The sequence below is a fragment of the Triticum aestivum genome, chromosome 7D (genome assembly GCF_018294505.1).
Source record: "Triticum aestivum cultivar Chinese Spring chromosome 7D, IWGSC CS RefSeq v2.1, whole genome shotgun sequence".
Classification (NCBI taxonomy): domain Eukaryota; kingdom Viridiplantae; phylum Streptophyta; class Magnoliopsida; order Poales; family Poaceae; genus Triticum; species Triticum aestivum.
Window position 1 is genome coordinate 512,990,755 of NC_057814.1, and position 26,978 is coordinate 513,017,732.

The 26,978-nt window shown below is 43.8% G+C and overlaps 1 protein-coding gene and 1 pseudogene across 3 annotated transcripts; both read left to right on the forward strand.

Annotated features, from left to right (window-relative positions):
• Nucleotides 1-723: 723 nt before the first annotated feature.
• On the forward strand, nt 724-2,248 carry LOC123169071 (uncharacterized). 3 transcript variants are annotated; one of them, XM_044586917.1, is made up of 2 exons: nt 724-847; nt 991-2,248. In XM_044586917.1, the coding sequence occupies exon 2, from the start codon at nt 1,018-1,020 to the stop codon at nt 2,116-2,118; it is 1,101 nt and encodes a 366-aa protein (XP_044442852.1). In that variant the 5' UTR covers nt 724-847; nt 991-1,017; the 3' UTR covers nt 2,119-2,248. The 3 variants fall into 3 exon arrangements, with proteins under 3 accessions (XP_044442852.1, XP_044442851.1, XP_044442853.1); XM_044586916.1 differs by having other exon boundaries at nt 745-847; nt 974-2,248; XM_044586918.1 differs by having other exon boundaries at nt 748-847; nt 996-2,248.
• A 428-nt stretch (nt 2,249-2,676) lies between these two features.
• LOC123171215 (uncharacterized) lies at nt 2,677-26,479 on the forward strand (annotated as a pseudogene).
• Nucleotides 26,480-26,978: the final 499 nt, after the last annotated feature.

A 26,978-nucleotide genomic window follows, 5' to 3' on the forward strand; every position in this document is an offset into this window, starting at 1 on the left:
TCTCTCATCGCAGACTTCGTTCCCAATCTGGAACTGCCCAATGTTTCTATATTTTGCGGTTGTTGATCCTTATAGCGACGAGACCATCGAGGCCCGAGTGCATGAGCACCTTGTGGATCCTAAATGATTCGGAAACACTGCCAATGACCGTGTCGAGCTCCGGGAGCTCCACTAACGTCCTTGAGAAAGGATTAAGCAGCGTGTAGGTATGCCGGTTCCGATCAACATCGGTGAGGCGACGGGCAAGAAAGCCGTCGGTGGAACCAATGGCACGCTCGTTTTCCGGGAGGGGGAAGATATTCTCAAAGGGACGCAACAAGAAGCCAGTCGGATGCACGACGATGGGTAGCTTAGCTTGATGGGGTAGGGCCGTAGGGCACCGAGTGCCACTAACGGCAGACTGCTCGAAATCGAGCGTGGTGAATCGGGTCAGGGTCTCAGGGAGGCCGGCGATGATGATACGTGGAAGCTCTCGCGGGAGATCCGACCACGCCGAAACGGACACCATCATCACCATCGATCTATGCTGATCGATGGATACAGCAGTTGGTACTAGACTAGATAGATCCTACGTAGGTATATTTATTTAAAATACAAGTAGCTAACACGGACGTACACGGAACGGAAAACTAGTCTCCGGGTTGGCTAGAACATGCATGTTTCCTTGTAGGTCTAGCATCGGACGGGGCCTAGCGCTACTTATAAATCTCTCTTTCCTGTTGCAAAAAAACTCGTACTGGTATACGTATCCGTAGGTAGGATCATCATATCATATATATAGCAGCTGAATCGAGCAGCGTACGTAGATCAATGCTCGGATCTCCCCCCGATAACTTTCCTTCAGCTGGTAAGCTTCTCCTTCCTTCCTGGTGCAATTAAGTTACTCCATCCATAGTCTGTATATGTCCGATGTTTCATGGTTGTACGCTTTAATTTGTGATCCATGGGTGCAAAAAATCTGATGCTCCGCTAGCTGCACTTTTGTTCCAGAGTAGGCACCAACGGCTTGATTCATCCATGGCGTCATGGTCGGATCTCCCCGGAGAGCTTCTACGCATCATCATCGCCGCCCTCCCCAACCCGATTCACCACGCTCGCTTCCAAGCAGTCTGCCGTTCCTGGCGCTCTGTCCCGTCTCCGCGCAAGCTACCCGGGGTCCTGCTCCCAACAGGATCCCTGTTGCTGCCCTTTGACAGCGCCCCCCACAGAATGTTTCCCCTCCCAGAAAACCAGCGCTTCGTTGGCTCCACCGACTGTTTTCTCACCATCGATGTCATCGATGCTCACAACAAGCATACATACGTGCTCACTAATCCTTTCTCAAGGACCATGCTGGAGCTCCCGGAGCTTGACGCTGTCATCGGCAATGTTCCCGAAACCTTTGGGATCCACAAGGTGCTCACGCACTCTGGCCTCCATGGTCTCGTCGTCATAAGGACCGACAACCGCAATCATCCCATCATCTTGCTAAACCCAGGCAAGGGTGTGTGGTTACCCAAGCCACGACATCAACCCTTCACTCGCATCATCGACGTCGCGTTTCTCGGAGACACACTCTATGCCATCACACAGGCTGAGAACCTCATCTCCTTGGGCGTCGCCTTTTATACCAAGGGCATACCCACGGTGACCAGCATTAAGCGCGTCATCACAGGCCCGATTGTCACTCTTGAGAAAGACAAAGATGCACCGGGAAATAGATCACCCCACGACTACATAATTAATGACGCTATCCATTTGGCACGCGACCACGAGAGACCTCATGTTGATATCCTGACCGCCTGGTACCTGGTACAATCGCATGGGAAGCTGCTTATGGTGAGACGCGAGATGGAATGTACTAGCTACCTTGAAGGTTTCACTCGTAAGGTGGAGGTTTTTGAAGCGGACATCGGTGCAAGAACGTGGGTGCCCGTGTCGACTGGTCTACATGGCCATGCGCTCTTTCTTAGCAAACACTCTAGCAAGTCTATTGTTGCGGGTGACGAGATTGAAGAAGATGCTATTTATTTTATTGACAACGGTGAAGTATTCAACCTGAGATCCAAGACTACAAGCCCCCCAAATAAAGATTTCGGTTTCGATGCGATGTGGCTTTTTTATCCCAGTTCATTGTAGATCATAGTTGTTTTTTAGGATAGATCATATTATTATTATTATTATTGAAGGGAAAAGATAGATCATAGTTCTTTTTTTTTGCGAGGGATAGATAATAGTTTGTTGCACTAGTTGTTTACCGAAAATTGTAAGAGCATATTACTAAACGTATATAAATTGATGTGTTTTGATCTATCTATCTACAAGTGTGTGTGTACATTTCCCCCTAGTCCAAAGACCAAACACGCAATGTATGCGTACACGTTTCAAACGACTTTTGCATTGCTTTTTAGAGACAAGGCAAACAGATATAGTACGGACTATATTTTTTTTGCCACAGCGTGTTGGTCTCCTTTGTTGTTATGAGTACAATGCAGAAGCACCACTTTCGTGTCACAACTCTCGGAAAATCATCACTTTACAAAACGTTACACTTGCACCGAACCGGAGATTTGACAGTGGCAAAGCACACTGACGGTAGATGCTAAGCACTTTGATGACGTCACTAATTGGCCAGACCCATTCGTCGGGCTGAGTTGGCAGAAAGAAAAAAACTCCACATAGGTAAAAAAAACGTCCATGAGGTTCATGTCGCCGGGAAAGAGCTTCGGCACCACCGTCTCGCAGAGTCTAGATCAAAGGGAAAGGGAGAGGGGTGAACAATTAAGGGCCTGTTTGGTTCCAAATAAGTCACCAACTTATAAGTCGAAAAGTGAAAAAAATGACTTATTTTGCCAAACAGACCCAACTTATAAGTCATAAGTTGCTCCACCCCAACTTAAAACTTATAAGTCACCCCCTTTTGCGTGGGTTCCACCACCTTTACATAAAAAAATAAGGTGAAAAGGTGTGGTCAGGTGACTTATAAGTCAGATGACAACCAAACAGGCGTGACTTATAAGTCACTGGTTTTAAGTCACCTGACCAAACAGACCCTAAAAGAAGGAAGAGCGGCAAAGCAAGGAGTCAGGAAAAACACTGCTCCTAGCCGGCGAGGTCTAGGCTGGCGAACGCCCAGCCGTGAAGCGCTCACGCTGCATGCTCCCAACCTGCCACATCGCTGCCGCCGGCCGCCGCCCAAAGCTCCTTCCACAATCGCACGAGGTCGCCACCAATTTCCTCCCTCCCTCTCACATCTTTCCCCTTCCCACGCCCGCAATGAGGTCAAACCGTGGAAGGGACGCGTGTTCCCCAAATCGTCGCGATCCTTCACCCCTGTTGGTTCAAGGCGGTTCGCCGTGGGTCAACATAGGCTGACGGAGTGGTCCCACACGCCCACATCGCCTCGATTCACCACATAGCAGTATTTTCTGGGAGCTTAGTAACTTTACGGATTCGCCTGGTTCTTGATCCAGCTGATGCCACCAACGTGAAGGCGGAAACCATACTTAGCATGATTGACAACAAGGATGGGCTACCAATGCGGCCGCACACCCGTGATCATGTCTTCCCCACACAAAGGTTCATCTATTCGCTACACGTTCCAGCAAGCTACTTTAGAGGGATCCACGCATCTAGTGGATGACTGTTTCAGCATCCGGTTTGATCTAACCAACAACACCCAAAGTGAAGAAAAAGACCAGTTTGTTGCGGTTCCACCAAGCGACTTGCATCGCCACTTCGGCGACCTGCGAGAGACCATCGATGGAGTGGATGTCACCTTTCTTGTGGGCGGGGACAAGTTCTCGGCCCCTAGGCTCGTGCTCGCTGCTAGGTCACCCGTATTCAAGGCAGAGCTCTTTGGGTCCATGAAAGAGAAAGACAACAATCTAATTCAAATCCATGAGATGGAAGCTCACATGTTCAAGTGCTTGCTCTATTTCATATACACCGACACGCTACCCGCTCCTGAGATGGGAAGTCTAGATGTGACGATGGCTAGCCATCTGCTCGTGGCGGCGGGCAGGTACAACGTTGAGAGGCTGAAGCTGATATGCGAGCACAAGCTATGCAACCACATCGATGCCGGTATGGTGGCGACCAGCTTGGTTTTGGCTGAGCAGCATACTTGTCATGGGCTAAAGAAAGCATGTCTGCAGTTCCTTGCCTCTCCCTCCAATTTGCGGACGATGATGGCAAGTGATGGCTATGAGCATCTGAAAAGCAGCTGCCCGTTTGTCCTTGGAGAGCTCATTGCTAGGCCCATACCGATTCCGCTCGAAGCAGCCAAGGATATTATCTTGGCAATTTTAGTAGTATGGCTTGATCGTCGCTCATAAATTAGTTTAATGTTTAGGCATGTTTCAACTTGGTTCTCTTAAGTATGGTTGCATGTGTATACCTGCCCACAACCGAAAAAACAATATCTATGTTCGTTGCCTGTTCATTTTGATCGAAAACAAAAATCATATATATATATATATATATATATATATATATATATATATATAGGTATAATGTGACTGATTGGTTGTTGCTTGGATTTTCTATTTGCTGAGATGCATGTTTGTTGTACTGTTTTTTTTTTTCGTTTGCTCGCCTCAGTTCTTGTTATGGTTTGCAAGGAATTTAACTGAATACGAGAAGGCACGTCTTGAACCCGGGTACATATGAACCTGCTTTTCGAAAAGGTATTTTAAATGTGTTTTAAAATGCCAACAATTTCAGAACAAAATTTCATGGTACATGTTTGCAAAATATGTCTGCGGCCCAAAGTTTTGCGGAAGAAATATCGTTTTTATTTTGTGTCGGCAAGAAAGACAAATTTCAGTGATCCTAAATAGGGTTCCACAACAAATTATTTTGTCCTTTTTGCACAGGCCAAAAGAAAAGTTATTTTTCCGTGAAATTTTCGGAGCGCTCATAGAACGTGTTTTCCGAAGTGGGTTCATGTGTGCCTGTGTTCATCCATGTATTTCCCAAAATAGTACTCCTTGCTTGTTAAGGCTTGTTAAATGAGTATGGGTCACGTCCAGCCGTCGATCCGCTTCTCACCAAAGTCGTCCCCGTATCGGAGTAATAGTCCTAATCCTAGTAGTTAGTTAAAGACAAGGTCTCTTGCCATAGGTCGACGTTAGGGGTAATTAGCCGTTGTATTTGAGTTAGTATAAAAAACCAAATTGTGTCATATAAGCTGTGTCCTAGTGCACGTAGGAGCAATACGTACAGTAACAATCAACCAGCGTGCGTGTTTCGTCAGAAAAAGCAGCGCATCCTGAGCAGGCAGTTTCATCGAGAATCAGTCGAAGAAAAGGCGGGGAACAGATACCCAATAGGATATGGGAATCGTTTCTGGCCGGGGCACCGGCCGAACCGTTCCGCCGGACTCGCTCTGCGCGTTGGATCTCTTCAGATTCAAGGATAGATGTTGTGTCATGTGTCCGGCCTCAATCCAATTAGTTGCTTCCTCAGTTTTTGTTGCAACCATTCACGAAGGGGTCGCGAGGGGGTCATTTCGCGTCACTGAGAGAGGGGAACGGAGGGGCAGCGGCTTTCGGCGGCCGGAGGGGCAGCGGCTTTCGGCGACCGGAGGGGCGACGGCGTCGGCGGCGCCTGAGATCTGGAGCACCGGCCCCAGGACGGATCTCCCTTCCCCTGTGTCTAATGGATCCTTCGGCAGGTAATTTTTCCGCTTGCGCCTGTGCTTCTCTCCCTGCATCTGTCCTTGCTCCACCCCCTAGCGATCTGGTGATGTGGTGCGTGGTCGTGGTTTCCTACCGGCCGTCTCAGCAGGGGGTAGATGATGCGGCATGCGTTTGTCAGGTTGTGGCCATGGGTTGAATCAGAGGATTTAGGGCCTAGGGTTTGTGAGGGATCTGTTCTTCCATGATTTTGTCAGGTTGAAGCAGAGGATCTAGGACCTAGGGTTTGTGAGGGATCCGTTCTTCCACGATTTTAGGGTTTGTGATGCCAAAGCATTTGGCAACTACTTTTTGTTGCCCTATAGTATTTCAAACGGTCTATTTCTAGTACCAGATCATTAATTCCCTGTTCGTCAAGTGGTGGGAGCTAATTGTCCGATTTTGGGCCCAACTGTGTATGCGGCGGATAAATCTTGAGATCTCACTCACAAATTCTTAGCAGTTTTTTAATATAGTAGCTATTGTTGGATTCAAAGCGCTCACTGTGTCGAATAAGAGTAGATCAGAAAGCTTGTTAGAAACAATTTCACACATTTAATTTACTGAGTGATCTCATGTCAGAAACATCATCATCCACACTAGCACAGCCAGTGAATGTTTGTTCCCATTAACCTATGCAGCCTGCCTGACGATTCACTTTGCTATGTCAGTCGCTAGTGCAAGGACAAATCTAAATCATTCAGTAGCCATCAGCTAGAGTATTCTGTTCCCCGGTGCATGTATCGTAACCGTTGTCGCTTCGTTGAACTGTTTAATTCCAGTTTGAGCTTGTGCACTTGCGTGCATATGGTTTCTGGGGAAAATATCTTGCCTCTAGTGGTAACTAGGATGAACTTTGTGGCTCATGGAGAACAGTGGGTCCAGATCAACAGCGGTGTCCAGCTGCCCAGATAGACACACCCACGAAATGCAGAATCAGCTTTGTTGCTTCCTCACTTGTGCTTCATGCTACCTTGCCAAACAAACTTCACCACTTGTATTGTGTCCATGTGGTTCATTGCAACCAAGTTGGAAAATTGGCTATGCAGTGATTGCCTATTTCTTTAAATTCCAGAATTTAAATAAGGTTATCATTTAATTTGTTCAGAAATTACAATTTAGTAATGCTAAAGGTTCTGTTTCCCTTCTTCCAATGGGCTATGTTGATGTATGTGCTGAATATAGATATATACAGTCTAGTTGGTACATCTATACATCTGATAACTGAGCACCATCGGCATCAACGCGCTACTATTGGTGTTATTAATATCAAATAGCCCTGCATACTTCTGTTGCAGGCACCTAAACGTACTGTTTAATCCCTATGTGTTGCATACAAATATGTACATTCATGCCCCCTAAGCAAGTTTATGTATGTTTAACTCAAAATCAGATTTTTTTTTAGGTGTTGCATACAGATTTTTTTAGGCGTTCATGTATGTTTTTTTGCTAGCTACTGATGATGCAGTTTTAGGGTTTTATTGACTTGTTTTTTTTTCCTTTTCGCATATGTTGCAGGCACCTCTGGTGAGAATGAGGGGAGTAAGAAGGTTAAGAAGAAGATCAAGAAGAAAGGCAATCTATGTGGCTTTAAGTCAAGGTTTAACTCAAAAAGGCTGGCTGAGATTGGGAAGCAAGTATCACCGGAAAAACGGAGAATCATAAGGCAGGGACCGTTTGGAGACTTGTTGGACATCCGGTCTTTCAAGGTGCCCCATGAGCTCATTGAGTTTGTTGTGATGAACACGAATCACATAATCTCTGAGTTCAAACACAAGAACAAGTCCATCACCTTCAGCAAGCTCATGGTGAAAAGGATTTTCAACGTGCCATACGGTGATAGACCCGTGAAGCTTCTTAAGAAGAGTGATGAACATGATCTTCGCAGCATCTACAAGGAGGGGAACATGGCTCCAATCGCCCATGTTGTCAAGTTGCTCACTAGTTGCAGCGATGAGGACGTGGTTATGATAAATAGGACTTGGACACTCCTTGCGTTGGCAACAGTTTTGTGCCCAGGCACTGGCAATATGGTGAATCTCAAGTATCTAGCTTCCTTGGAAGATATGTCTTTGGTGCATGAATTCGCTTGGGATGAGCACTTGTTGGCACGAGCGATGGAGGAGGTTGGAGTCTTTCAAGAGAAGAAGAGGATGAAGGAAATATGCCCTAGAGGCAATAATAAAGTTATTATTTATTTCCTTATATCATGATAAATGTTTATTATTCATGCTAGAACTGTATCAACCGGAAACTTGATACATGTGTGAATACATAGACAAACAGAGTGTCACTAGTATGCCTCTACTTGACTAGCTCGTTGATCAAAGATGGTTATGTTTCCTAGCCATAGACATGAGTTGTCATTTGATTAACGGGATCACATCATTAGGAGAATGATGTGATTGACTTGACCCATTCCGTTAGCTTAGCACTCGATCGTTTAGTATGTTGCTATTGCTTTCTTCATGACTTATACATGTTCCTATGACTATGAGATTATGCAACTCCCGTTTACCGGAGGCACACTTTGTGTGCTACCAAACGTCACAACGTAACTGGGTGATTATAAAGGTGCTCTACAGGTGTCTCCAAAGGTACTTGTTGGGTTGGCGTATTTCGAGATTAGGATTTGTCACTCCGATTGTCGGAGAGGTATCTCTGGGCCCACTCAGTAATACACATCACTATAAGCCTTGCAAGCATTGTAACTAATGAGTTAGTTGCGGGATGATGTATTACGGAACGAGTAAAGAGACTTGCCGGTAACGAGATTGAACTAGGTATCGAGATACCGACGATCGAATCTCGGGCAAGTAACATACCGATGACAAAGGGAACAACGTATGTTGTTATGCGGTCTGACCGATAAAGATCTTCGTAGAATATGTGGGAGCCAATATGAGCATCCAGGTTCCGCTATTGGTTATTGACCGGAGAGGTGTCTCGGTCATGTCTACATAGTTCTCGAACCCGTAGGGTCCGCACGCTTAACGTTACGATGACGGTTATATTATGAGTTTATGTGTTTTGATGTGCCGAAGGAGTTCGGAGTCCCGGATGAGATCGGGGACATGATGAGGAGTCTCGAAATGGCCGAGACGTAAAGATCGATATATTGGACGACTATATTCGGACTTCGGAAAGGTTCCGAGTGATTCGGGTATTTTTCGGAGTACCGGAGAGTTACAGGAATTCGTATTGGGCCTTAATGGGCCATACGGGAAAGGAGAGAAAGGCCCCAAAGGGTGGCCGCACCCCTCCCCATGGACTAGTCCGAATTGGACTAGGGAGGGGGGCGCCCCCTTCCTTCTTTCTCCTTCTCCCTTCCCTTCTCCTATTCCAGCAAGGAAAGGAGGAGTCCTACTCCCGGTGGGAGTAGGACTCCCCCCTTTGGCGCGCCCTCCTCCTTGGCCGGCGGCCTCCCCCTTGCTCCTTTATATACGGGGGCAGGGGGCACCCCATAGACACACAATTGATCTACGATCTTTTAGCCGTGTGCGGTGCCCCCCTCCACCATATTACACCTCGATAATATCGTAGCGGTGTTTAGGCGAAGCCCTGCGTTGGTAGAACATCATCATCGTCACCACGCCGTCGTGTTGAAGAAACTCTCCCTCAACACTCGGCTGGATCGGAGTTCGAGGGACGTCATCGAGCTGAACGTGTGCTGAACTCGGAGGTGCCGTGCGTTCGGTACTTGATCGGTCGGATCGTGAAGACGTTCGACTACATCAACCGCGTTGTGTTAACGCTTCCGCTATCGGTCTACGAGGGTACGTGGACAACACTCTCCCCTCTCGTTGCTATGCATCACCATGATCTTGCGTGTGCGTAGGAAATTTTTGAAATTACTACGTTCCCCTACAGTGGCATCCGAGCCTGGTTTTATGCGTTGATGCTATGCACGAGTAGAACACAAGTGAGTTGTGGGCGATATAAGTCATACTGCTTACCAGCATGTCATACTTTGGTTCGGCGGTATTGTGAGATGAAGCGTCCTGGGCCGACATTACGCGTACGCTGACGCGAGACTGGTTTCACCGTTGCGAGCACTCGTTGCTTAAAGGTGACTGGCGGGTGTCTGTCTCTCTCACTTTAGTTGAACCGAGTGTGGCTACGCCCGTTCCTTGCGAAGGTTAAAATAGCACCAACTTGACAAACTATCGTTGTGGTTTTGATGCGTAGGTAAGAACGGTTCTTGCTAAGCCCGTAGCAGCCACGTAAAACTTGCAACAACAAAGTAGAGGACGTCTAACTTGTTTTTGCAGGGTATGTTGTGATGTGATATGGTCAAGACATGATGCTATATTTTATTGTATGAGATGATCATGTTTTGTAACCGAGTTATCGGCAACTGGCAGGAGCCATATGGTTGTCGCTTTATTGTATGCAATGCAATCGCCATGTAATTGTTTTACTTTATCACTAAGCGGTAGCGATAGTCGTAAAAGCAATAGTTGGCGAGACGACAACGATACTACGATGGAGATCAAGGTGTCACGCTGGTGACGATGGTGATCATGACGGTGCTTCGGAGATGGAGATCACAAGCACAAGATGGTGATGGCCATATCATATCACTTATATTGATTGCATGTGATGTTTATCTTTTATGCATCTTATCTTGCTTTGATTGACGGTAGCATTATAAGATGATCTCTCACTAAAATTTCAAGATAAAAGTGTTCTCCCTGAGTATGCACCGTTGCGAAAGTTCTTCGTGCTGAGACACCACGTGATGATCGGGTGTGATAGGCTCTACGTTCAAATACAACGGGTGCAAAACAGTTGCACATGCGGAATACTCAGGTTAAACTTGACGAGCCTAGCATATGCAGATATGGCCTCGGAACACGGAGACCGAAAGGTCGAGCGTGAATCATATAGTAGATATGATCAACATAGTGATGTTCACCGTTGAAACTACTCCATCTCACGTGATGATCGGACATGGTTTAGTTGATATGGATCACGTGATCACTTAGAGGATTAGAGGGATGTCTATCTAAGTGGGAGTTCTTAAGTAATATGATTAATAGAACTAAAATTTATCATGAACTTAGTACCTAATAGTATTTTGCAAATTATGTTGTAGATCAATAGCTCGCGTTGTTGCTTCCCTGTGTTTATTTTTGATGTGTTCCTAGAGAAAAATTATGTTGAAAGATGTTAGTAGCAAAGATGCGGATTGGATCCGTGATCTGAGGATTATCCTTATTGCTGCATAGAAGAATTATGTCCTTGATGCACCGCTAGGTGACAGACCTATTGCAGGAGCAGATGCAGACGTTATGAACGTTTGGCTAGCTCAATATGATGACTACTTGATAGTTTAGTGCACCATGCTTAACGGCTTAGAATCGGGACTTCAAAGACGTTTTGAACGTCATGGACCATATGAGATGTTCCAGGAGTTGAAGTTAATATTTCAAGAAAATACCCGAGTTGAGAGATATGAAGTCTCCAACAAGTTCTATAGCTAAAAGATGGAGGAGAATAGCTCAAGCAGTGAGCATGTGCTCAGATTGTCTGAGTACTACAATCGCTTGAATCAAGTGGGAGTTAATCTTCCAGATAAAATAGTGATTGACAGAATTCTCTAGTCACCATCACCAAGTTAGTAGAACTTCGTGATGAACTATAGTATGCAAGGGATGACTAAAGTAATTCCCGAGCTCTTCGTGATGCTGAAATCGACGAAGGTAGAAATCAAGAAAAACATCAAGTGTTAATGGTTGACGAGACCACTAGTTTCAAGAAAAGGGCAAAGGGATAGAAGGGGAACTTCAAGAAGAACGGCAAGCAAGTTGATGCTCAAGTGAAAAAGCCCAAGTCTAGACCTAAGCCTGAGACTAAGTGCTTCTACTGCAAAGGGACTGGTCACTGGAAGCAGCCCCAAGTATTTGGTAGATAAGAAGGATGGCAAAGTGAACAAAGGTATATTTGATATACAGATTATTGATGTGTATTTTACTAGTGTTCATAGCAACCCCTCGGTATTTGATACTGGTTCAGTTGCTAAAGAGTAGTAACTTGAAACGGGAGTTGCATAATGAACAGAAACGAGTTAAGGATGAAGTGACGATGTGTATTGGAAGTGGTTCCAAGATTGATATGATCATCATCGCACACTCCGTATACTTTCGGGATTAGTGTTGAACCTAAATAAGTGTTATTTGGTGTTTGCGTTGAGCATGAATATGATTTGATCATGTTTATTGCAATACGGTTATTCATTTAAGTTAGAGAATAATTGTTGTTCTGTTTACATGAATAAAACCTTATACGGTTACACACCCAATGAAAATGGTTCGTTGGATCTCGATCGTAGTGATACACATATTCATAATATTGAAGCCAAAAGATGCAAAGTTAATAATGATAGTGCAACTTATTTGTGGCACTGCCGTTTAGGTCATATTGGTGTAAAGCGCATGAAGAAACTCCATGCTAATGGGCTTTTGGAATCACTTGATTATGAATCACTTGATGCTTGCGAACCATGCCTTATGACTAAAGACTCCGTTCTCCGGAACAATGGAGTGAGCAACTGACTTATTGGAAATAATACATACTGATGTATGCGATCCGATGAGTGTTGAGGCTCGCGGCGGGTATCATTATTTTCTGACCTTCACAGATGATTTGAGCAGATATGGGTATATCTACTTAATGAAACAGAAGTCTGAAACATTTGAAAAGTTCATATAATTTCAGAGTGAAGTGGAAAATCATCGTAACAAGAAAATAAAGTTTCTACGATCTGATCGTGGAGAAGAGTATTTGAGTTACGAGTTTGGTCTTCAGTTAAAACAATGTGAAATAGTTTCACTGCTCACGCCACCTGGAACACCACAGTGTAATGGTGTGTCCAAACATCGTAACCGTACTTTATTAGATATGGTGCAATCTATGATGTCTCTTACCGATTTACCACTATCGTTTTGGGGTTATGCATTAAAGACAGTTGCATCCACGTTAAAAAGGGCACCGTCTAAAAGTCCGTTGAGACGACACAATATGAACTGTGGTTTGGCAAGAAACCAAAGTTGTCGTTTCTTAAAGTTTGGGGTTATGATGCTTATATGAAAAGGTTTCATCCTGATAAGCTCAAACCCAAATCGGAGAAATGTGTCTTCATAGGATACCCAAAGGAGACAGTTGGGTACACCTTCTATCACAGATCCGAAGGCAAGACATTCGTTGCTAAGAATGGATCCTTTCTAGAGAAGGAGTTTCTCTCGAAAGAAGTGAGTGGGAGGAAAGTAGAACTTGATGAGGTAACTGTACTTGCTCCCTTATTGGAAAGTAGATCATCACAGAAACCAGTTTCTGCGACACCTACACCAATTAGTGGGGAAGTTAATGATAATGATCATGAAACTTCAGATCAAGTTATTACTGAACCTCGTAGGTCAACCAGATTAAGATCCACACCAGAGTGGTACGGTAATCCTATTCCGGAGGTTATGTTACTAGACCATGACGAACCTACGAACTATGAAGAAGCGATGGTGAGCCCAGATTCCGCAAAATGGCTTGAAGCCATGAAATCCGAGATGGGATCCATGTATGAGAACAAAGTATGGACTTTGGTTGACTTGCCCGATGATCGGCAAGCCATTGAAAATAAATGGATCTTCAAGAGGAAGACGGACGCTGATAGTAGTGTTACTATCTACAAAGCTAGAATTGTCGCAAAAAGGTTTTCGACAAGTTTAAAGTGTTGACTACGATGAGAGTTTCTCACTCGTATCTATGCTTAAGTCTGTCCGAATCATGTTAGATATTGCCGCATTTTATGAAATCTGGTAAATGGATAAACAAAACTACATTCCTTAATGGATTTATTAAAGAAGAGTTGTATATGATGCAACCAGAAGGTTTTGTCAATCCTAAAGGTGCTAACAAAATATGCAAGCTCCAGCGATCCATCTATGGACTGGTGCAAGTATCTCGGAGTTGGAATATACGCTTTGATAAGTTGATCAAAGGATATAGTTTTATACAGACTTGCGGTGAAGCCTGTATTTACAAGAAAGTGAGTGGGAGCACTACAACATTTCTGATAAGTATATGTGATTGACATATTGTTGATCGGAAATAATGTAGAATTATTCTGCAAAGCATAAAGGAGTATTTGAAAGGAGTTTTTCAAAGAAGGACCTCGGTGAAGCTGCTTACATATTGAGCATCAAGATTTATAGAGATAAATCAAGACGCTTGATAAGTTTTTTTCAATGAGTACATACCTTGACAAGATTTTGAAATAGTTCAAAATGAAACAGTCAAAGAAAGAGTTCTTGCCTGTGTTACAAGGTGTGAAGTTGGGTAAAGACTCAAAACCCGACCACGGCAGAAAAATAGAAAGAGAATGAAGAGTCATTCCCTATGCCTCAGTCATAGGTTCTATCAAGTATGCTATGCTAAGTACCAGATCCATTGTATACCCTACACTGATTTTGGCAAGGGAGTACAATAGTGATCTAGGAGTAGATCACTGGACAGCGGTCAAAATTATCCTTACTGGAATAAGGATATGTTTCTCGATTATGGAATTGACAAAAGGTTCGTCGTAAAGGGTTACGTCGATGCAAGTTTTGACACTAATCTAGATGACTCTAAGTCTCGGTCTAGATACATATTGAAAGAGGGAGCAATTAGCTAGAGTAGCTCCGTGCAGAGCATTGTAGACATAGAAATTTGCAAAATACTTACGGATCTAAATGTGACAGACCCGTTGACTAAAATTATATCACAATCAAAACATGATCACACCTTAGTACTCTTTGGGTGTTAATCACATAGCGATGTGAACTAGATTATTGACTCTAGTAAACCCTTTGGGTGTTGGTCACATGACGATGTGAACTATGGGTGTTAATCACATGGTGATGTGAACTATTGATATTAAATCAAATGGCGATGTGAACTAGATTATTGACTCTAGTGCAAGTGGGAGACTGAAGGAAATATGCCCTAGAGGCAATAATAAAGTTATTATTTATTTCCTTATATCATGATAAATGTTTATTATTCATGCTAGAACTGTATCAACCGCAAACTTGATACATGTGTGAATACATAGACAAACAAAGTGTCACTAGTATGCCTCTACTTGACTAGCTCGTTGATCAAAGATGGTTATGTTTCCTAGCCATAGACATGAGTTGTCATTTGATTAACGGGATCACATCATTAGGAGAATGATGTGATTGACTTGACCCATTCCGTTAGCTTAGCACTCGATCGTTTAGTATGTTGCTATTGCTTTCTTCATGACTTATACATGTTCCTATGACTATGAGATTATGCAACTCCCGTTTACCGGAGGCACACTTTGTGTGCTACCAAACGTCACAACGTAACTGGGTGATTATAAAGGTGCTCTACAGGTGTCTCCAAAGGTACTTGTTGGGTTGGCGTATTTCGAGATTAGGATTTGTCACTCCGATTGTCGGAGAGGTATCTCTGGGCCCACTCAGTAATACACATCACTATAAGCCTTGCAAGCATTGTAACTAATGAGTTAGTTGCGGGATGATGTATTACGGAACGAGTAAAGAGACTTGCCGGTAACGAGATTGAACTAGGTATCGAGATACCGACAATCGAATCTCGGGCAAGTAACATACCGATGACAAAGGGAACAACGTATGTTGTTATGCGGTCTGACCGATAAAGATCTTCGTAGAATATGTGGGAGCCAATATGAGCATCCAGGTTCCGCTATTGGTTATTGACCGGAGAGGTGTCTCGGTCATGTCTACATAGTTCTCGAACCCGTAGGGTCCGCACGCTTAACGTTACGATGACGGTTATATTATGAGTTTATGTGTTTTGATGTGCCGAAGGAGTTCGGAGTCCCGGATGAGATCGGGGACATGACGAGGAGTCTCGAAATGGCCGAGACGTAAAGATCGATATATTGGACGACTATATTCGGACTTCGGAAAGGTTCCGAGTGATTCGGGTATTTTTCGGAGTACCGGAGAGTTACGGGAATTCGTATTGGGCCTTAATGGGCCATACGGGAAAGGAGAGAAAGGCCCCAAAGGGTGGCCGCACCCCTCCCCATGGACTAGTCCGAATTGGACTAGGGAGGGGGGGCGCCCCCTTCCTTCTTTCTCCTTCTCCCTTCCCTTCTCCTATTCCAGCAAGGAAAGGAGGAGTCCTACTCCCGGTGGGAGTAGGACTCCCCCCTTTGGCGCGCCCTCCTCCTTGGCCGGCGGCCTCCCCCTTGCTCCTTTATATACGGGGGCAGGGGGGCACCCCATAGACACACAATTGATCTACGATCTTTTAGCCGTGTGCGGTGCCCCCCTCCACCATATTACACCTCGATAATATCGTAGCGGTGCTTAGGCGAAGCCCTGCGTCGGTAGAACATCATCATCGTCACCACGCCGTCGTGCTGACGAAACTCTCCCTCAACACTCGGCTGGATCGGAGTTCGAGGGACGTCATCGAGCTGAACGTGTGTTGAACTCGGAGGTGCCGTGCGTTCGGTACTTGATCGGTCGAATCGTGAAGACGTTCGACTACATCAACCGCGTTGCGTTAACGCTTCCGCTATCGGTCTACGAGGGTACGTGGATAACACTCTCCCCTCTCGTTGCTATGCATCACCATGATCTTGCGTGTGCGTAGGAAATTTTGGAAATTACTACATTCCCTAGAGAGGATGCAAGCAAATACAAAAAAAAGCAGCAGAGTTTCAGATCGCTTCATGCCTTCCCATGTTAGCGGTATGCAACGCAACATTATGAAATACCTCCATCTTTTTTCTTTGCTGCATGAAACCTTCTGTACATTTCTACAGCTCGCATTTATGTTTTTGTTGGCTAATGTCCTTTTTCCATTCCATGCAGATCATATACATGGATCATATTGATATCCCGCCCGGCCTCCCAAATGAGCATGCCATTGATTATTCCGTGCCGAGGATACGCTTTGTTTGCCAAAAGGATTTTGATTGGTTGGATAAAGTTGACAAGAACAAGCTCACTCTTGTCCAACCTTTCTACGGGAAAAACACCAAAGTAATTTTGCTACATCCCGCCTATGTATTTTCCTTTGCCAATGGAGTATTAACACCCCCCTATTTTTTGCTCACTGAATTTACATGTAGCAATCTTTGCTTTTCCATTTAGGTTATGGCAGCCTTCTTATTTGTCTCCCCTCATATTTTGTTTTCCTAGATCCGGAGTTTGTGCAACACCCCCTATGCAGCACAACTCATGGGACAGGAAGTTGGTGCTGAAGCAGCCAGTGGGCAGGGAGTTGGTGCTGAAGCACCTAGTGGCCAAGGAACTAGTGGCCAAGGAAGCCAAATTCAAGGTGCTGACATTCAAGCAAAGGACTCTCAATCAAACGAGGCTCAACAAAATGTTGATGCTGAACCACACCTATCATCATCGCTCAACGATTGGCTGCAGCAATCATTCCCTAGAATGCAAGATCTAAGGGTACTCTTTCCCAATCAACACTATCTTTTTCTTTGTATTCATTTCCTGTTTACCTTTGGCTTTGCATTATTTACTATACCCAGTTGCAAGTGTATATTTTGTTTGCTGCATCCCTCATTCTGATGTGCTACAACCATGTTCTGTTTTTGCTTCATATGTGGTTTAAGTTCATACCTACTAGGCTTTTTTGCTGCATCCATATGTCTACTGTGCTACAACTACATTCTGTTTTTGCCTCAAACGTATCATAATTTTGCTACATCCATATCAATAATTTGCTACCTAGAGGTATAGACCATTTGTTTTTTATGCTTCATCCATGACAGTAAATTGCTACAATCACACTATTTATTTGATACATAGTGACACAGCAGCACACCTACTTGTTTCTCGCTTCATCCATACCTCTAATGTGCTACACCCACATTTGTGTTTTTTTTACATCCATACTTCTCAAAATCTGGATATACTTGTCACTAAAAATGTTGGACACTTGCCTTCTTGTAGGTACCAACTCAGTTTCAAATGCTCTACGACAAGCACAAGGGTATTTTTGCAGCAGAGGTGGATGGTGTAGTAGGCAAGTTTGGACAGTGTTTAAAGGGATTGCAGTGCAACCGGATGGCCGCTCTCCTTCGTGATGTTGGAGACGCCATCATAGCTACCAATGAGCCCAACTTTTCCTTTGAAGCACCTATCATGGACAAATGTCGCGGAAAAGAGAATGATGCTAAAGCTGCAAATGCGACATTGGTGCTCAAGCTCAAGCTCAAGGTACAACACCTAGCATCAACAAGGATGAAGTCACCGGATTGAACCTAGAAGTTGCAACAGAGGCTGCGGAAACTCGTGAGCAACAAAGAGTGAGTTTTGAGATGGAAGGCAACGCCTCACCTCACAGCCCCCCACTCTTCTATGATGCACCCAGGAGTGCGACAGCCGGCATTTGGGACGACGAGCCATCTTGTGAGTTGTTCCCAAAGGGCTCCGAAGACTATGGGATGATGCATTCCACAGATGCCTACAATTAAGAAGAGCACAGTCAGCCCCATCTATGCAAACATCCTCGTGTTTCCTGTTTCAGACGATGATGACAGCCCAAGTATGCTTCCTTCCTCTTGCATCATTTCTTTTTGTTTTTCTCCATATCATTTTTTTCACATTTGTGTGATTCCAGCAAATTCTTTTTGTACAATCTCTTGCAAACTCATCCTTTTTTTTTTGCTACAACTCCTAAGATGGTCGCTATAGAAGAGCATTTTGCTGATGCAAGCAGTGGCCCTAGCACACATGACAAGAACACTAGGAAGAAGAGGATGGCCAAAGTTCCAGCCATAAAAAATACCAAGGCAAAGAAGCAAAAGGTCGACAAGGCTGCAGAAATGTATGAGAGGTTTGTAAAGCATGGGAAACCATTGAGGAAATCACAACCCAATGAACAAGTGTGAGCTACCTAAGCCCTATCTGTTTTTGCTTTCTATTTTTTATTTTTTTTGCTCGAAACAAATGATTCATTCGGTTGCATCTATGGTAACAGGACACCTTTCATCAAGCTAGGTGGATTTTTCATTGGATACAAGAAATTCCTTGTATGCTTCAAGCCTCGCGGGGATATGAATGATGAGGTTATGTCACTATGTATCGAGATGAACAACCTCGCATCCCGTGCAGCAAACGAAAGGGATTTGAAGAAATACATTTTCTCAGTCCACGCGGGTGTAAGTTTTTGTAAAAACAAGCAATGCTTCATTCCTTTCTTTCTTTCACATTTTCGTTGCAACACACACTAACCATTTTGTTGTATCTTTCAAGTAGATCCTACTAAAACAGGACCCATCAACTTTCCAACAAGCAAAACTCATGGCTGAGCTTGAAAGGGCTATGAAAATGTTCAAGGTTCAAAAGTTTGACCTCGTAAGTTTCATGAAGCTTTCTTTTGTTCCACACCACAAAATACTTCCAAATATGATCCAAATGTTGCGACGCGGCTGTAACATTTTTTACATGTTCTGAGTACCTTTTTGCCTTCCTTTTGTTTTTTCCAGCTCTTTTTCACAATTGTTCATGATCGCCATTGGATAGTTGTTTGCGCAAACTTTCTTCACAAGCAGTGGAATGTATTTGACTCAATCCATTCAAAAGGAAAACAATCTCCTTTGAAGAAGCAAGCCAATAACCTGGTAGGCTCATGCTCTCTAATTTTTTCTGTTTACCCTTCTAATTCATCTACATAAATGCCATGTTGTCATCTTTACACACCTCATTTTATTTTTGAAACTTTTGTGTGTGTTTTTGGTGCTAGATCACAAACTTTGCAACCCTCGCACAAGAGTGCAGCGAATTCAATGTCAATGTTGGATCCTTTGCCCGTGCTGACCTAGAGGATTACCCAAAGCAAGATACCCTGTGAGTTTTCTTTTTGAATTTTTCTTCAATCATGTGTTCCATTTCAACATTTTGTTTTTTCAACTACGCATGGGAAGTACGATGGAGAACTTTTTTTATCTCACAGATGTGATTGTGGTTTTTTTGGGCTCAAATATGTGGAGAACTATGATGGGAAGTCAATCAGAGAGTTCAAGCAGGTACACATTTTTAATTTTTTGTCTTGTCATTTTGTTACAATCTACTTTCTTTGTTTTCAATACTCATGCAACAGAAGAATACCATGTTTTGTTTTTGCTTCATATGTGGTTTAAGTTCGTACCTACTAGGCTTTTTTGCTACATCCATATGTCTAGTGTGCTACAACTACATTCTGCTTTTGCTTCATCCATATCATAATTTTGCTACATCCATATCAATTTTTGGCGGTGGATGGATGTGAACTTTTTGCATTCATCACTCATGCAACACAAGAATAACTAGTATCATACTTGTTACTTTTTGTTTTCAATACTCATGCAACACAAGAATAACTAGTATCATACTTGCTTACTTTTTGTATTCATTTTTTACAGGAAGACATGGCGCGATACCGCATGGATGTGGCATACAACCTTTTCAGTCACCCAATGAACAATGCCCCAAAGGAGCGGGCGTTCAAGGATGAGTTGGCGGCTTGATTTTCTGGAAGGTTCAAGACGAACAAGCTTGTTTCTTCGTTAGGTCTAGATCATGTCCGAGGTGGTAGCGTTCTGATAGGATTAGAGTAGTGCGCGTTCGTATGTAAACTGTTGATACCTCCAGTAAATATATGTGTCCTTTTGGTATGTAAACCGATGATAACTTGATATTTGGATGATGCACTTATGTTTTTAATGGATGCGTTCTTCTGTTTGCCAACATGATCATGCATGGACAATTGTTTTTTGTTTCGCTGGTTCTGAAATATGAAAATATTTCAAACTTCATCCATCGAAGTTTCAAGGGAATCTCTGTGCATTTTTCCCCTCAAAACATATTTTCTGAAAAATGATATGTGAATGCTACTTTTGTCACACACTTAAATTGCTGGAACCTCACAGGAAATAGCTACAACCTTCTGTTAGATTTGTTGCAGAGCCAAAATATACATTTTTACCTGCAAATTAGCTACATCCCTACAATTTTTTTGCTGGAAGCATAATGTAAATAAGCTTCCTTTCCCAACTTTTGTTGTACAGCTAAATCAACACTTTAAATCATTCAAGGCTTTTTCCTTTTCAAACTTGTTATTTTGCTTCAACCATGTTTTAAAAAGCTTCAACCATGTTTGCAAAAACCTTCAACCATGTTTCCTAAAAGCTGCAACCATATTTTGAAAAAGTTTCAACCATGTTTTTCAAAAGCTTCAACCATGTTTCCTAAAAGCTGCAACCTTGTTTACAGAAACTTCAACCATGCTTTTCAGAAATCTTATAAACATGTTTTCTTAAAGCTTCAAACATGTTTCCTAAAAGCTTCAACCATATTTCCAAAAAGAATCAACCATGTTTTTCAAAAGCTTCAACCATGCTTTTCAAAAGCTTAAAACATGTTCATTATAAACATGGATCAAGCTATGGTTACAACAACCATTGAGTACTATTTTTTTTTAAATATAAGGAAAAACCCACATTCTGCTTTTAAAAAAAATTCTACAAATTTTGGCACCATCATACTACAAAAAGTAAGCTCTCACAAACATATAACAATAAGAATTTTTTTAAATCAACTCTTGTAAAAAGCAACATTCTGCTTTTTACAAACCACGCATGTAGTAATATGTTGCAATCCCACAAAACAAACATTCGCAGCTAGTCAACACAACTTTTTATCATAAGTCATGGGGTGTTACAAGGCAATTCATCATTTTTCCCTCGTGAAAATATCCTAAAGTGTAAGGATTGTTTCGACGCCCGGAGCTTTCGCGCTCGCACTCGCAGCAAGAAAAGCTGCAAGGAGTTGGCAATCCTTCACGTTGTGATCTTCATCTTCACAATATTTGCATGGAGTCTTCTTTTCCCTTGGCTTTGGAGCTTTCTTCGTTTTCGCCGCGTCCTTCTTTGCTTTCTTCTTCATTTCATCTTCTCGAATCTCAATTAGTGGCTTCCTGCGCTTCTCTTTCTCCTCTGGCCTCCCCTTCTTTGCTGACTTTGGTGGGTTCCGCAGTCCTACGGGGGGTGGATCCCGCTGACCTGTACTTGTACCCCTGACACTTTGTTCATTTGCTGCATGACCTTGGGCTTCTTCGTCTCCTGCAACCCCATCAGTTGCTCTAGCTTTTATTGCAGCAACCCCAACACTGCCCTGATCAATTAGCCCAGAGACAAAACTATAAGCTTCATCATTGAAGCATGCATCAGAAGCGAGTTTCCCAAACTTCCGGCATAGAGAGCTAAACTTTAGGGTGTTTGTCGTGGGGACGCCGAAATGCATAGCTCTATGCCCATCGCCCGGTTCAGGCGCAAGGTCGGTTGCTCTCTTAGACCATCTTGGAAGCATGTAAGTCGCAGGTATCGTTTGCACGTTCAGGTGCACCATGACACGGATGATATGTGGGCAGATCAGCCCACACATCTCAAACATGTTGCAGGTGCACATGTATGTCTGATCTTTAGGAGCAACACGCGCCGTGTACACTTTTGGGTTGACGCCATAATTTGCAACAAGGCGAAAGCAGATGACATCCCCTTGCAGCTGATATTGCAGACCATAGCCTGTTGATTTAGCCAATAGTTTTTAAAACTTGAAAAATACCTCCCTGGTATAGAAATCTGCAACTTGCTTTTCAATGTTGTAACTGCAAACAAAAAAAGCTTCCAACATCAATAAGAATTGGTACATATGTTTCAAAGAAATGCTGCAACCACACTGTACTGGAAAACTAAAAAAATGCTACATGACTTTGGACTTACTTGCCCCAGAGTGGCGGCCTCGTCGCTTCATTGATGAAGCCAGCATTGTCTTCACGATCAAGCATTAGCTCCTGGCAAAGCGCAAACTGCTGGACAAATGTCCAAACCGAGTCTCCATGATGATTTAAAGTCTGGAAGTAGGAATTCAGGCCCTCGGACCGCCCGGTTGTTCCTGTGAATGGGAAGAACTTATTCCTAAAGTACACAGGAGCCCACATCTCCCTGCTGTCCCACATGTTCTTGAGGTGTTTCTTATCATCCGCACCAAATAACTCGACCATCTGCTTCCATCGTTCTTCAAACTCCTCAACGGTATCTGAATCATTGATGCAACCATAGAATGCTTCAGCAAAAGGCTCATCCTTGCCCAGCATCTTCCCCAGTTTTGTCCTTGCAACCCGGAAGACGTGCCACTTGCAACATCTGTGTGTTGAATCTAGAAATACCATTGAGATGGCTTTAGCCATTGCCTGGTCTTGATCAGTCATAATGTTCAACGGATGCTCGTTTTTCATTGCCAACATCCATTGCTGGAAGACCCACTTGTAAGTTTTGATGGTCTCATCAGGCAACAAAGCACACCCCAAGCAAACAGTATGTGTGTGGTTGTTAATGCCAACAATCGGAGCAAAGGGCAAGTTGTGGCGATTTGTGCAGAATATGGTGTCGAAAACACACAATCTTTGTACTTTGGATACAAGGCCCTTGTTCTCCCATCAACCCAGAAAAGTGCCCTAACAGCTCCATCTTCTTCTAGCTTTGAGAAAAAGAAGTTGGGATTCTCCACTTGTCTTCTCTCAAAGTACTCGATTGTCAGCTCCAAATCACGCTCTGACAGGCCCCTTCGCAGCTTTGCTCTTGCATTTGTCACATCAGTCTTCACATACGGCAAACTTCTTGGATCGCAACACCGTGCATCTCCAAGCAAGCCCATCATATTCGCTGTTGATATGTTGCAATAGTGTAGTGAGGTGATATATTGCAAGTCCGCATCCGGGATTTTTCTGTGAGAACGGCAAAATCTCCGGCGCCCCCTTTGCAACATTAGTTGGTGCGTGTGTTCCGCCTCAAAAACTGTCACAACCCATGTACCGTCTCGTAGGGTAACACCCATATGCGCCTTGCAATCATACCGCTCCAATCTGTTCTGTTGCCTCTTGTCGCTCACATCCATATAGGTGCCAGCTTGCTTGCTTGCCGATTTTTTATTACTAGCATAGCTCATTTCAGCATCATCACTTTGATTTGTTGCAGCGCTGTCAGAAATGCTTCCACCAGCATTATTGGAAGGATTTTTCCGAGAGTGTATGCACTCAAAAACTCTATAGATTAAGATGCCTTTCTTTCCTGAGCCTCTTATCCTACTGTGTTTTGATGTCACAATTCGTGTTCCGAAACCCATCTTCATTGCATAATCATTGTACACTCGTTGAGCTTCTTCAACATTGTCAAAAACCATTCCAACAAAAGGGACAATTGGTTGCGATGATATATCTTCATCAGGTTCATCAACAAGTGCTGAAGCATTTCCATTGGCATTGTTACGGGCAACTTGGGCATTCACATGAGCTGGATCACCGGTGTTCTGCTGCAAGGTGTCCTCAGTATCCGTTCCTGGAGGATCATCCAAATCAATGCCATCATTTTATTCTTGCTCCATAACATTTTGCAGATCATCATCAATGAAAATCGATGGCTGCAAACCGACATTCTGCAACAAAGCACCCAAGTCAAACTTTTTGTTTGCTGCATCAAAAAACCATGCAGAAAAACGCCAAACATAGTGGATGCAGCATGTGAAACACAAATTCAGAAACAAGTTTTTTTTTGCTACAATCATAGCATAAATTTTTACAACAAAAACACTTAGCATACTGTTATTCAAGATTCTTTCTTCACCAAACATTTCTACAAAGTTGTAGCACGTAGCACATCTACGTCATGAAGATATGCAACGTCCCTCTGTTTTCATTGTTTTTTTGAACCAATTCTCCTTCATGTAGCATATAGGATGTAGGATGTAGCATTTAGGATGTAGCATTGTACCAAGTTCACTACATAGTTGTAACATTTTATTAGCAGAGACCACTAAGAAACATTTTTTACTAGCATTTTGTGCACTGTCAGAAAAATTTCTAAATAATCAACACAAGTAGTAGAGAAGATTTTTTCCATGTCATGCTCATCAACTGAAATCAAATGTTGCAACATTTTTTGTGAGAGATAGGATCTAGGGTTTGGTTTTCATACCAGATCAATTTCATCCCGGCCATGATGTGCTGCATCCTGGAAGACTATACCGGGGTTGACGTATCGTTGCATCCTCGGTACAGTACCACCAGGGTCTTGCCGCCTTCGGCCATCAACTGCGGAGGAGCTCATCGCAGAGCTTGAACCCAAATCCATGGCGGCAAGGAGGTTACCACGTATGTAAGACATGGTTGAAGGAAATCAGAAGGTCGTGTGATAGATGGGGAGGCCCCTCCTCGAGCTGAGCCTGTAGCCGGAAACCAAAATCCGGCGGATCCGGCCGCCGCCGCCACGGATCGGGGACGGCCGACGCGGGGACCAAGCGTTCCCCCTGTTTCCTCACTGTGATGGGGCGAAACAATGGTTGCAACAGGTCTTGTTTATTTCTGCTGTAACGGTTCATTTGGTGGGGGCTCGCGCGCAGATCAGACGGCCCTGACTAGTTCAATCCGACAGCTGGGGATAGACCGGCCCAACAGTTCGGCCGGTCCGCCGGCGCCTATCGCCGCCCATAGGATATAGGATCCTTGGGAGGAACTTTTGGTAATGGCCTTGATCCTCTGTTAACACCATTATCCATTAGCCCTGCAATAGGATAGGATATACTCCCTCCGTTTCTAAATATAAGTCTTTTTAGAGATTCCACTATGGACTACATACAAAGTAAAATGAGTGAATCCACACTCTAAAATATGTCTATATACATCCGTATGTAGTTTGTAGTATAATTTCTAAAAAGACTTATATTTAGGAATGGAGGGAGTAATAATTAATGGCAGATGAGTGCAAGGTTTGTGCCGTGAATATAGATGAGAGAGGGTCATACTTGGTCAAGGTAGATGGACACTCAAGAGCCAAGGAGCTGTTCAACAAGGGCGAGTACATGGCTTCTTCCCCTTTCAGTTTTGGAGGTCACCAATGGTTTGCGGTGTATTACCCAAACGGAAACGGTGACGACTCGGAAAAACATGTTGGTTACAACATACTCGTGAGCATGGTTCTTGATTCACCCGACGCCAAGGATATCAAGGCGGAAGTCAAATTTTGCGTACTTGCAAAGGACGTGCTACCGGTGCAGAAACTCTGCTGTACCGTCGCTGATTGCATCTTCCAACGGAAAGATTCAACATGCGAGTACTTTGTGAGGTGGGATGTTTTTGAGCGGCCCGATCATATAATAGATGACTGTTTCAGCATCAGGTGCGACCTAACTATCATCAAGAATAATAATAATACCCTCCATCAAGAAACTATGGTTCCTCCAAGCGACTTGCATCGGCATCTCGGCAACCTCCTAGAGAGCATGGATGGAGCCGACGTCACCTTTCTTGTCGGAGGGGATAAGTTCTTGGCCCATAGGATCGTCCTCGCTGCTAGGTCATCTGTATTCAAGACGGAGCTCCTCGGCGCCATGAAGGAGAAGGTTAACAATCTTGTTGAAATCAAGGAGATGGAACCCGATGCGTTCAGGTGCTTGCTCCGTTTCATATACACTGACTTGTTGCCTGATCTTCAAAACATGCCTAGCAACCAAGGTGAGGCGCGCCGAGATGTGGTGATGGCTAGCCATCTGCTCGTGGCAGCTGATAGGTACAACGTCGAGAGGCTAAAACTGATATGCGAGCACAAGTTATGCAGCAACATTCATACCAACATGGTGGCTACCAGTTTGGCCTTAGCTGAGCAGCATAGCTGCAAGCGACTCAAGGAAGCTTGCCTACGGTTCCTTGCTTCTCCCTCCAATTTGGAGGCCATGATGGCATCACTGGTTACGAGCATCTGAAGAGGAGTTGCCCATCTGCCCTTAAGGAGCTAATTGCTAGTCTCCTGCCAGATACAATGAAAGCGGCCAAGGATATTATCATGGAAATTTAGTATGGTGGTTTAGTATTGTTGCGCATGCATAAGTTAGTTTTAATATCTATGCATGATTTAACATAGTTCTCTATGTATGCTTGCATGTGTGCCTCAACAAACGAAAAGTGATGTCTATGTTTGTTAGTTCCTTGCTGGTTCTGAACTTTGTTAGCGAAAAGAGAAACTTGTATATACTTTTTACTTACTGAGATGCATGAGTGGCAGCCTATGATCTGTTTTGAAACGAAGAAAATTCACCTAAGGACCCATCATGATGTGGATTTTGAAGTAAATCTGTATAATGCTGAGAGCGTAACCCATTTTGGTTGCAAAAATTAGGAAGCATTTTGCAAGATGTATGGTTTTGATGAGGGTATGCTTGTCATCATGGATCTTGGTGATCCTGACATCGACCAAGACAATAT

Bases quoted from the DNA above. Each gene is read 5' to 3' on its own strand.
- LOC123169071 (XM_044586916.1), top strand. From the start codon at position 811: ATGCTCGGATCTCCCCCCGATAACTTTCCTTCAGCTG. The intron at 848-973 runs GTAAGCTTCTCC...ATGCTCCGCTAG, and splicing joins CGATAACTTTCCTTCAGCTG to CTGCACTTTTGTTCCAGAGT.